General features: G+C 36.0%; 4 protein-coding genes across 4 annotated transcripts; 3 read left to right on the plus strand and 1 right to left on the minus strand.

Annotated features, from left to right (window-relative positions):
• Window positions 1-3,844: 3,844 nt before the first annotated feature.
• PHYBLDRAFT_76030 (hypothetical protein) lies at window positions 3,845-5,774 on the plus strand. The gene is made up of 4 exons (XM_018443115.1): window positions 3,845-4,430; window positions 4,530-4,786; window positions 4,910-5,219; window positions 5,298-5,774. The coding sequence occupies exons 1-4, from the start codon at window positions 3,849-3,851 to the stop codon at window positions 5,715-5,717; spliced, it is 1,569 nt and encodes a 522-aa protein (XP_018294264.1). The 5' UTR covers window positions 3,845-3,848; the 3' UTR covers window positions 5,718-5,774.
• A 375-nt stretch (window positions 5,775-6,149) lies between these two features.
• Window positions 6,150-8,722, plus strand: PHYBLDRAFT_166199 (hypothetical protein; the record flags this gene model as incomplete). Its single annotated transcript, XM_018435376.1, has 8 exons — window positions 6,150-6,207; window positions 6,288-6,366; window positions 6,451-6,662; window positions 6,839-7,353; window positions 7,439-8,021; window positions 8,128-8,394; window positions 8,584-8,612; window positions 8,633-8,722. The coding sequence occupies 8 exons, from the start codon at window positions 6,150-6,152 to the stop codon at window positions 8,720-8,722; spliced, it is 1,833 nt and encodes a 610-aa protein (XP_018294265.1).
• A 632-nt stretch (window positions 8,723-9,354) lies between these two features.
• On the plus strand, window positions 9,355-10,808 carry PHYBLDRAFT_143210 (hypothetical protein; the record flags this gene model as incomplete). Its single annotated transcript, XM_018430950.1, has 7 exons — window positions 9,355-9,447; window positions 9,498-9,536; window positions 9,623-9,877; window positions 9,975-10,152; window positions 10,248-10,399; window positions 10,485-10,623; window positions 10,705-10,808. 7 exons carry the CDS (start codon window positions 9,355-9,357, stop codon window positions 10,806-10,808), a joined length of 960 nt encoding a protein of 319 aa, XP_018294266.1.
• Window positions 10,809-10,986: 178 nt separating this feature from the next.
• Window positions 10,987-11,573, minus strand: PHYBLDRAFT_132288 (hypothetical protein; the record flags this gene model as incomplete). Its single annotated transcript, XM_018429483.1, has 3 exons — window positions 10,987-11,065; window positions 11,180-11,420; window positions 11,508-11,573. The coding sequence occupies 3 exons, from the start codon at window positions 11,571-11,573 to the stop codon at window positions 11,052-11,054; spliced, it is 321 nt and encodes a 106-aa protein (XP_018294267.1). The 3' UTR covers window positions 10,987-11,051.
• Between the last annotated feature and the right edge of the window lie 486 nt (window positions 11,574-12,059).

Below are 12,059 nucleotides of genomic sequence, written 5' to 3' on the forward strand. Positions count from 1 at the left end.
ATCAGAGGGTACATGTATTTATCAGACTGACGATGAAACATCAGTAATTTTATATTGATCAAAGAAACCTTGTCGTATGACTTGAGAATAACAAATAAAAGGGTTGAATTGATGATGATATATATATGTATAAGCTTTTTGGAGTCTGTGATTTCTTCTAGCAATATTACTAAAGTTATACATCTTTATGTAACAGAACTAATTCCAATTTCAGATATGCGACTGTATAAGAAATGAATAAGAAGCTCACAGGTCAATTGAAAGTATATTCTTCCTTTGTGACTAATCTGTTGTTTCACCAAGCAATATAACCATATTAGGAATATAAAAAATAGCTGGATTGAAATCTTTCAAGGTTTAAAAATAATAATGAAATATATGTTATGTTATGTATATATTTAAAAAGGTATTTTTAGAGGCTTTAAAGTGTACAAGTCTTAAATAAGTACTTTTTATTATTATTATTATCATAACGTTTCTCATACAATGCCACAATCGATGAATCTTAAACTACTTGCTTGGTAGCACTATTTATTTTGTGCACGTTTTTGTTATTATTTTTATTTCCGGGCGGTCTTGGGCTGTCCAATAAATTATTATCGACCTCTAACCTGTTCTGAGTAGAAGAAGTAGTGTTGTATTCAAGCATCTATGACATAATTCTACCTTTTCTATAAGTAATATTGTTAGCTTGCTATATATTAGACCGAGTCTGTTCTGAGTGTCTCGAATACAGAAACCCTTGAGTTCTATTTATTTATCCAGAATGGTACATCGAGAGAAAGATCTGAGTTTAATTGAAATACACTATGAGGAGCCGTCAAAAATATACTTCCAGTGATGTTGTCCAACCAACAAAACCAGGAACATCAATATACTTAATTTTATGTCTGTGAATGAGTCTCAGTTCAACCAAGACATCCCAAGTAAAATATACGCCCCCAGCATGATACATATATTTTTTTGTAGAAACGTGGGACTATGAGTTATGCTAATCCCCCCCTTGAAAAGTACGGTATTTATTCATTATGATCATAAGCACAGTGGTGTTGAAATAAAAAAAATGCATTTTCTGTAAATCTTTTGAGCCCAGATTGTGTATAGAAATTACTCAGTAAAAAGAAAACCAACAGGCTGTTTTGACATCATATGAAATATAAAGCTACCAGCAAAACAAAATAAGTTAGTTCCAAGAAAGTCCAGGTCAAAAAGAAATACAGGTTAAAGTTTGGTGATTAGACCATGGACATTAGGTATCTGGTGTCTTGATATTCTTATTTTATTATTAATTTTGATATCTGGAGCTGATATGACAGGTATGCTACATGAGATTAACAATGGTGCAGATATGTCAATCATATATCCCTTAATCTCTGTCGTAAAATGATTGGTTTGGTAGCTTATTGATATTATGAGCATAATGTCCAAAAAAACAAAACAAAGATCGACAGAAAGAAAGCTATTTAACACATTATATTATATTTTCAAGCTCATCATCAGGAGCTATTTATTCATACGGCTGGTCATCCTAAAGAAAGAGAAGAAACCAGTGAATCCCTAAATTATTTACTCTTCGTATATTAACTCTCACTCCCTTTCCAATTTACTCATTCAAGCAATATGAGCATAAAACAATTATATTATTATTGCAAGTCTTTGTAAGAACTTAGCTATCAAATTATTCATCTTAATATCATATTTCAAAGCAATATTTTCTTCTCAAGACCCTCAAAGAGTTATATTAGCTCAACAAACACAGATATAATACTCATATTTACATTGTTATTTCAAGCTCTTGTACCTTGTTTTATATACATCTTGGAGTAGAATAACGAGACCCTTTTTTTAGTAGTAAAGAGTAATAATGATTCTACATTAGTCACTTTTAAAGAATTATGGGAAATCGCATAAAATTACAAGTATGTTTATTATATTTTGATTGTTTGGACCAAGTTAATTGTATTTTAATAGTATTAATCAATATCTTTAAAGTCAAGCAGACGAAAAGATTAGTAGACAATTTATTCAAATGAATAACATTTCTTTGTTCTTTCTTGCATACAATAAATTTATTCAACTATTATATATCACTCATTACTATTATTATTATTATTATTATTATTAAAATATTGTGTTATCTGCCGAATGTCAAATCATCACATATCCAATAAACCTGTTTTCATACTATAGACTTTGTGGTCGTATGTCAAGAACATGATATTTGCCTGGATATTGGACAGTCTGAAAAGGACACTTAATATAAATCACTTATTATTGTACAGTTTTATTTTTAAGGAAAATGTTAGTTTATCTGGCTTGACTTTTAGGATAGTAGTAATAACAAGTAGAGGTGCACAGCTCAATTGAACACAGATATCGTCTTTGTGAACAATTTACTGTGCAACAAAACAATATGCCTATACAAGGAATAAAAAACAAAAAATTATTGAGAGAAAATTTCTCGGAAGACCCCAAAAGATTGAAAGCTAAAAGTGTATGTTCTTGGCAGTCGTACAGTAGTACAAGGCTAGAATATAATGCTAGATGTATATAGCTCTGTGTGATGATCCTTCTTATGCTACCAGAGAATTGATACAAGGCCCTAATAACGTTGCTCATCTAATCCAAGTCCTTTTCTCACTCTCTCACTCTCTCTTCTTCTTCTTCTTCTTTTAAATAACATAAAATACAATAAAATAAATAAATAACGATCGACTTGGTTAAAATCTTAAATTTTACAAAACACCATAAGCCTGTATTGGAAATATTTATATAAAGTTCCCAGACTGCCTCAGACTTTGGTCTCACCTTGTAAAAATGGACTCTTATATTGAGCTAGTAATAATGTGGTGCTTATAGAATACCGCACTATAATGTATTGTATATTTGCTTTAATAGCTGATATATTCAAAAGTTTTATTCTATTGATTTTTTTTATGTTCACCATTAATGGGATGGCCGAGACTAATATACATGTTATAAAGACATGATATATATATATATATTAAAAGTCCTTTTGTAGATTGATACTGGTCTTCCAAGTCGATTACACCAAGACCTGTTTAATTTAATAATATTTTTCTCTTCTTCTTTTAAATAAGTTTTTTATTATATTAGACTTGTACTAGGTTATAAATGTGCATAATTCTGTATCATTTAATAATAATCATAAGAATATGCTGTGGAATTGAATACAACATATACTTTTTATTAGCTTGAAATTGAGAAACCATAGCAACACATCTGACATATGAATATATACATATCTTGGTATGACGTGATATTCTATATTTCATATAATACTAATCTATCTACCCAACCTTGAAAGAGGTTCCTCTTTCGATTGTTTTCTGTAAAAACAATCAAATAATAACAGCAGTCTTCAATACAATCAATATGTCTTGGAATGCTTTAAAGTTATATGCGGAGTGAATAGCGTCTCCTTAATGACATGAGATGTGGGGTCAGGCCGTGTGCTTCAGTATGATTATTGAGTGACAGCCAAAAAAGAAAGAAGTCAATCACGGTACAATTGTTTTACCGCATTGCCTCCTTTATTCGTCATCAGCTCTTCCTTTCCCTATGGAATACAATCAATATCCATATAGTATCCACTACCTACCTTTCATTATATCAAACTTTTCTTTTTGAACTGTAGCTTAAGGATGATCTCTCTTCGATTTTTTTTAAAAAAAAAGCTCAACATACGTATTGTTCAAAGCCAGAAGGTTGTTTTTCGGCCACCGAGTGACGACCGAATCTTGAGCTCAGAGCGTTTGATAAATAAGATTGAGAATATGGTAAGCGCGTTTCTTTCATTTTTAGACCTCTTTTTTTCTTTTTTATCAATGTCCTACCTTGTAGCAAAAAGGCTGGTTTCTCGACAGAGAATTGACCTCTCACAAACCCACCGTTACCTGAACACTCAGGCAACCCGACCCACTAAGCCTTCTATCAAATGGTCAAATATGATTCCCCGTCCCTCTGTGTGGCGAGCTACCGTATATGAGCATTATACCAAAGGTCCCCCTGCAAAGTCATGGCCACTTTCTTACCATCTGTTGATTGCCACCATCCGCGATTTCTTGGACAGAGGCTGTTTATCCACTGTAGAACAAGCTCAGTATCTGACCAACAGCATAAAAAACCCAATTCCATCCGGATTCAAGGAAACCCCAGCAATAATCCCCTCATCTTACAGAACGCAGGCCGGTGATAATCTGTCTCAGCTTCTGTCTCTAAGAGACCAGCGAAAAATAGGGTGGGACTGGCAATCTGATCGACAGAACGCGTCTTCACTCGAAGGCGAGTGGATGGAAAAAGACGGGCAAGATGATCAGAATAGTCCTGTAGTATACTATCTACACGGAGGAGCATATTACTTATGCTCTTTTGGAATGTATCGTCGATTTATATCAGATATATTAAAGGTAACCTTTACGTATCATGTGGTGTTTGATTTCTTTTTTCATTATTTAAAGGAGTTGATGTTTATCGCTAATTATGTGTATGCGTGTAACACTACTTAGGGGTCAAATGCACGTTCATTTGCCATTGACTATCGCTTAGCCCCACAGCATCCTTTTCCTACTGCAGTAGAAGATGCACTGGCAGGCTACTTATACCTTATAAATCCACCCCCAGATGCTGGATTTTCTCCAGTTGATCCTAAGAAGATTGTTATAGCTGGAGATTCTGCAGGCGGAGGTCTAACACTTGCCTTATTAATGGCGATCAGAGATGCACGTCTGCCCCCTCCTGCAGGTGCAATGCCATTATCACCTTGGTGAGTGAAGAAGAAAAAAAAGGAGAAGAGAGACATATTTACTGGTGTATATATGGTTGCACTTTGCTATGCATATCCTATAATGCTTCATTCGAACTAAATGAAGATAACTTTTTTTTGTAGGACTGATTTGACGCATTCACTACCATCGATATTATCCAATGCGGCCACAGATTATCTCCCGAAATTGGGATTTAAGCATGCCGAATCTCCTGCGTTGGATTACTCCGTCCTTCCGAAACTCAAACATAATGAAGATGATCATGAAGAAATATCGATAGGTCCATTTGGAAAGAAAATTGATTTGTCTGAAGTAACAAAAGAAGATATGGACCGTATTCAGTTTTATACAAACAATGCGTCTATAAAGCTATCTCTGGCTAGTCCAGCCTTTGACAAGAAGGACTTACACGGTCTTCCCAAGCTACTCATTGTAAGTTCCAAATACAGTATGCTATAATACATCCTTTACTAATATGATAATACTTTTTTTTTACTTATATCGGAATAGCAAGTTGGTCTTGCAGAACGGCTTCGCGATGAGTCCATATATGTTGCTTTAAAGGCATCCGGTAAATATCCCGGAGCGTCTGACTATAAATCAAAGCTTCCCAGTACTCCAGTTACTCTTGAGATATATGAAGATCAGCCACATGTTTTCCAGATTCTTATTCCTACAAAAGCTTCCAAGTGTGCCAATAGTCGTCTGGCAAAGTTCGTAATTGAGGCAACTCAACCTGACCAGAAAGAACAAGAAAGTAAAGATGAGTCGCTTGTGGCAATTCAAATTACACCAGAAGGGGAGCACAAAGATGTAACACAGGACCTGCTTGAGCGTATGACATTGGGAAAATGGGACGAATGGGAAGCACGCCTAGCTAGACCGAGTTTACTCGAGCGCTTAAAGGAAATGCGAGAAAAACTATCTTAGTAAAGCTTTTTAAAAAAATAAAAGCTTAAACAAGCCCAATGGTTTTTTCTTTAAAAGAAAGTAATTACAATGTCAATGATATTAGGCGTGCTGGGGGTAAAGGTTAAGTATTGGGACTTCTTTGATTTTGCGATCAGTGCTGCTGAATAGCTATATACAGAAAAGATGTGAAAGTTGAGATACCATCCTAGGCTAATGGAGTAGATTGTGCGCCTCAATATACATATTCTATCCTATGTCCTATTCTTTTTTTTTGTGATGCTTGAGATGTTCGAGAAGCTGAGCAATAAAAATGATATTAGTATTATTATTCATAGATAAATCCGTAGCTTAATAACATATTCAGAAGCTCCTTTTTGGATTCTTTTTTGCACTTTTCTCTCACTTTCTTTTCCTTACCAAAACTATTTCATTAGATCAACTAGTGTTCAAATGTCAGAAATAGCACAAGAGTTCGATCCAGAGAATTATTCTTTTGTAATCGGTATAGGTAATAATATGACAGATAATAAGGACGTATTGCCTTAAGGTTTTTTTTTTTTAAAAAAAAATACTATTCCAATATTCAAGATTTCGGTACAACTTTCTCCGGATGTTCTTTTGTTTTTACCGGAGATGGTACAGAAGAAGTAGTTGACATAACAGACTGGTAATCAAAGAAGAGGAAGACGAGTGTGTATCTTATTATATTCAATTGGAAGACTAAGCCTTGTGTGTCGTATGGGGGTAGAAGGCCGAACCATGGAAGTCAATATTCAAAAGTACCAACTGCCTTACTTTACCAAGACAGCGGCCATAATTTGATAGCCTGGGGAGACGACGCAATAAACGACCCTGATCAATCAGATAACCCAGAAAGCTTTCTTGTAGAACGGTTCAAATTATTCTTGGACAAAAGTGTAGAAAGCATGCCTGAACTTCCATTTGACTTGACTGCTATCCAAGGTATAAATAATACACTATCTTTCTCTTTTTCAATATATATATATATATATGCGTACGTGTGTATGCTAGGTAGATAGATAGATACATAGCGGGTGGGTTAATGTGCTGATTATATTTATAATTTTTATCTTATATTAAACTTTATTCTTGTGCATCATTCTTTTATATGTGTATAGTCATCACAGACTATTTAACAGCATTCTACGAATACACAAAGACAGTATTCGAAGAGTCATTTCCAGACCTCTACGATCCTTCAAAATGTAGATATTGTCTTACTGTGCCGACTATATGGAACGATATGGCCAAGGCGATAATGCGCAAAGCAGCTATACAGTCCGGAATAGTTGATCCCTACGACCACCCAAATCGATTGATGGTAACTAGTGAATCAGAATCGGCAGCACTCTACTGCGAAAAGTCCTTTCCTGGATTCAATCTTTCTCATGGTGATCAATGGATGTTGTGCGATGCCGGAGGCGGAACTGTTGACTTAGTTGTATACGCGGTGGATGAATCCTCAGGAGAGAGACAATTGTGCGAAGTAACGATGGCGTCTGGAAAGTCGTGCGGATCGACTTTTTTGGATGCAAATATGGAGATACTAATCAAAGAAAAAATTGGGCATCTTGTTGAACTGAATGGATCAATGATGCTTCAATTAATGCATCAGTTTATTGAGGATATGAAGGTAATATATACATACATATCTTTGTAGTTGTAACAGCCCATCCTCAATCATTTATATTCTGATGCTCAACTACTTAATATTGTAGCCCCAGTTTGATAACGAAGAAGATATGTTCATGCCTTTGCCAAGTTCTATTCTGGAAGTTATCGAAGACCTTGATTCTGAGTCTGAAATTGTAGACGGACAATTGGTATTCACAGCTAATGAGCTTCGGGAACAGGTGTTTGAGCCAGTCGTTCTTCAGGTTATTGAATTAATCGAAGAACAATTCCAACAATCGTCAAGCGAAATCAAGGCCTTGTTTCTAGTAGGAGGTTTTGGACAATCAAAATACTTGTTCCAGCGTATAGAGGAGGTATTTGGTGACCGTTTAGAGTTTATTCATGTACCTCCACGTGGTGATCTTGCAGTTGCGAGAGGTGCAGTAATATACGGACTCAATCAGCAAAAGGTCACCAAACGAATCCTTCGCCGAACTTATGGGATCTGGTCGGCAATGATGTTTGATCCGGTGCTTGATTCGCCCGAAGATCAGATTGTTGATGGTGACGGGATGTCTCTTTGCAATAATCGATTCTTTGCATTTGCCAAGATGGGAGACGCAGTTGGAATAGATGAGTGCGTGTGCAGTGAATTCAAATGGTACAGAAGCGAAAGTCAATCACTCCGTAAGTTTTGGTAGTCCTTTGTACTTGTACTTGTGTGTGTATTATATGCTAATATTATCATTTAATTGAAATACACACACACACACATATGTGTATATTTATAAAGGGATATACACATATGGAAATTATGGAGATGCTCCAAGATATATAGATGATCCAGACATTAAGCTTATGTGCGCTTTTGACATTGATTTCCCACTTGACATTGAGCGAAATCATGAGGAAGGTATCCCGGCACTTGTAGGAATATACTTTGGATCAACCGAAATGCGGGTAGAAATTACAATCCATGATAGTATGTTCACCTACACGTCTGCTTATGACTGTCTTGATAATTCCTACGAAGTCGGATACAGCGAAGTTCCTTTGAAAAGTAAACCCTCTTTTACGAAACGAATTATACATTCGTTTGGCATCGGCAAGAAATACAAAGCTTTCAGATCTTTTATTTCATAGTCTTGTAATTAGACTTTGTAATCTGTGATTTCTTATTATTTAAAAAAATTTAATAAAATGTTTTGTTTGTGTATTTGTATTTACTTATTTATTTATTTTTTGGCAGGAAGTAGTATGAGCTTATTAGTAAATAAGGTATACTACATAAAACAGAGTATAAGATGTCGACAACATATATCGAAAATTTTGCTCGACTTCGATCGTCGGTTGTACATAATTCCAAAAAACCGGTAGCAAACATTTAAATTTCAGGCTCTTTGTATATCAGATTAGCTTACTGTCCTCGTTACATATTTTTTATAATATATATACACGTGGGCTTTGTTTCACAGATACAATAAATGGGCGGTAATAAAGGCAAAGAGGATCAATATATATATATATATATATAACAAAAGAAGAGGAAAAGGAAGAGAACGACATAATTCTACAATTACAGCACAAACTACTACTTGCATTATGAAATCTGATTTGTTTTCCTAGATATTAACTGCACTTTATTTATCAAGTCCAAAAAGGCCAAGGATAGCTCAATGATTTATTTATAGACGATATATATATATATATTCTAAAAATAAAGAAATATAGCTAGACAGCTATATTGGATAGCCTTCATATCATCTTGTTCTTGGCTTCCTGTGCGCGCGGAGCAAATACCAAAAGACAGTAAGACAGCCCAGAGGATAATACGTTGGAAATGCTTGGCAAAGATACTAATGATGGTTGTTGTATTTGGTTTAATGCTGTTATAAAGGATTCAGGGGCGAATGAAATATATATTGTCTAGCGGGGTTTATAATACACGATGCAATTTGGCATTTATTGGATGCTCTATTTCTAGGCTTGGCTACGTGATCTTTCTTCTTTAACATTCAACATGGCCATCCACAAAACAGCACAAGAATCGGACGCAATCATCAAGGAATTGCGTCTTAAACTGGGCCCAAAGTCAAAGACAATGAAAGACGAAGTAAGCTGTAGATCGCACAAGTCTGGCATGACCTAACCTTTACTATTTAGTATCTCATTCAATTCCTTGTTGCCCGCAGCTGGAGTGTGGTGGGTTTATTGTTTATTCGAGTCAAGTCAAAGATGGCTAATGATTTACACACACACACACGCATATATATATATACTTCAATTAGTCAGGCGCTAAGAATCAAATTGAAAAGACTTTGGAGTGGAGAGAAAAGCACAAAGTGAATGAACACCCTGTTGCCACAGGGGAAAATAAGTTACCGCTATTGTACCCTATCCGTGGTTACAATAGCATCCCTGATGGTAACCTTGAGGCTGCACCAGGTCTTTCAGAATCTGTCTTGAGAATCAATAAGTACATGGGTGGCAGCTGTCTCCACAAAACTGACAAGAATGGTTGCCCTATCTACATTGAACGACTGGTAAATGAATGTTCTATGGAGACTGCACGATCAAATCGATGTATTTCTAAATAAAAGGCAATTGGGTTAAACTTTTTTCTTTCTTTTTCTTTTGTAGGGTTACCATGCAGCAAAGGAGATCGCGAAGTACACAACAGTTGAGGAGGTGTCTAACTACCACATCGGCTGCAACGAGTTTCTTAACCGAGTAATTATGGAGGATTGCTCTCGCGTGGCAAACAAAACTATCAATCATGAGACTGTGATATTTGACTGTACCGGAATGGGATGGCATCGTATGTTTGTATACCAAAAAAAAAGACCTCTTCCTCTCCAAAGACAATGTGAACAATGACAAACTAATTTGATGTGTATTATTGTATATATATAGAGCTTCACATGCCAGCACTACACTATCTTCGTGCTATTTCTGATGCAGATCAAAACTATTACCCAGAAACTCTCAGCAGACTTTTCTTGGTCAATGCACCTTCGTCATTTGTGTTTGTGTGGAAAATAGTAAAGGCATGGCTTGATCCTGGTGTAAGTGCTTTTGTTTTGTACGTGATATTTTTCAAAATAGCTAATAAGATATATGTGTGTATGGGCATATATATTTTGGGGACAGACCATTGACAAGATCAAGATTTTGGGTTCTGACTATAAGGAGGAACTCTTACAATATATTCCTGCCGAGAACTTACCGAGTTTCCTGGGAGGAGAATGTACATGTGCTCATATGCCAGGCGGATGTGTGCCATCTCAAAGTAAGTACCATAAAACAAAAAATGGTAACCTAAATGAAATCCGCACCGACTAATAATTCTTATCGGTGTATATATTTAAAGTGCTCAAAAACATCCCTTCGCTTGTACCTCAATCCCACAACGAAAAGGTTTCTACCCCATACAACACAGATATTATGCAAAAAGGAACCTCATACGAGGACTAAAGAAACCAACAAACCAACAAACCAACTCCCTACTTAATTTTCGCACACACACACACACACATATAGTACAAAGTACTTGCATTAAACAAAAGAACACTTAAATATACACTACTCGATAGCTCACGTATAAACATTATTATTTTACAGCACACTTGCACACACGATTTTTTTTTGTTTTCCATTGCAGGTCGCCAAAGCAAGCCAAAAAGGTTATTGTTTGATTTTATTAAAGCATTAAAATGTTTAATCGAAGAGACCTTTTTATCCAAATAGGCAGAAAAGAGAGAAGACGTAATTAGTTTGTATTCAGACACATATATTTGTTTCATTTATATTTCGTTTTTTAATAAAAGAAAAGCCTTTAAACTTACCGAAGCCCATATCGTCATCGGACTCCTCCTTCTCCTCAACAGCCTCCTCAACGGCGGCCTCAGTGGAGGCAGCAGCACCGGCAGCACCAGTGGCAGCGGCGGCTCCACCGGCACCAGGGGCACCGACGTTCAACAAAAGAGCCTTAAGGTCCTGGCCAGCGAGGGCCTTGGCGTAGAGGGAGAACCAAACGGGCTCAACCTCGATACCAGCAGCCTTGACAAGGGTCTGGAGCTTGTCAGACTAAAGTAGATTGAAATAAGGCAATGTAAATCATCATGTCGTGTATTATTATTTTACACCCTAACAACTCCGAGAGAGCGAGCTTACGGTGATTTCAACGTTGTCATCCTGGAGGATGAGAGCGGCGTAGACGACGGCGAGTTCGGCAGACATGCTACAAGGAGGTGTGAGGATGCTTATTGGATGGATATATTGATGGATTGATGGTAGACTTCTACATACACGCAACGGATGGATGAAAATGAAGGAGGTGACCCTTGCTGCCCATCCATCATCTTCCCTATGTGCCCTCTCCCTTGGAAGCACAGTCACAAACTTGGACTGTGCCGTTGGATCGGAGTAGAATAGACTTCTTGAAAGTATAGGATTCTGACCTAAAAAGAGACGGTTACAAAAATTTTACGAGACAATTGCATAAAGAAGGGAAAAGAAGCTTGGAACGTACTCCATTTTTGTTAGAGATCATTGAAAACTCTATAAAGAGATAGAATAATAAAAAAATGTAGATCATTTCAAAAAAAAAAACATTATCAGACACTTTTTTAAGAGAATCATAGAGTTTTTATTAAATTATTTAAATTAGAAAATTAATTACATGAACTACTATCTACCGTAAATTATTAAAGACTTTTTCCCCTT

The sequence above is a fragment of the Phycomyces blakesleeanus genome (assembly GCF_001638985.1).
Source record: "Phycomyces blakesleeanus NRRL 1555(-) unplaced genomic scaffold PHYBLscaffold_6, whole genome shotgun sequence".
NCBI classification, from domain to species: domain Eukaryota; kingdom Fungi; phylum Mucoromycota; class Mucoromycetes; order Mucorales; family Phycomycetaceae; genus Phycomyces; species Phycomyces blakesleeanus.

Bases quoted from the DNA above. Each gene is read 5' to 3' on its own strand.
- PHYBLDRAFT_76030 (XM_018443115.1), top strand. From the start codon at position 3,849: ATGTCCTACCTTGTAGCAAAAAGGCTGGTTTCTCGACAGAGAATTGAC. The intron at 4,431-4,529 runs GTAACCTTTACG...AACACTACTTAG, and splicing joins TTATATCAGATATATTAAAG to GGGTCAAATGCACGTTCATT. The intron at 4,787-4,909 runs GTGAGTGAAGAA...TTTTTTTTGTAG, and splicing joins GCAATGCCATTATCACCTTG to GACTGATTTGACGCATTCAC.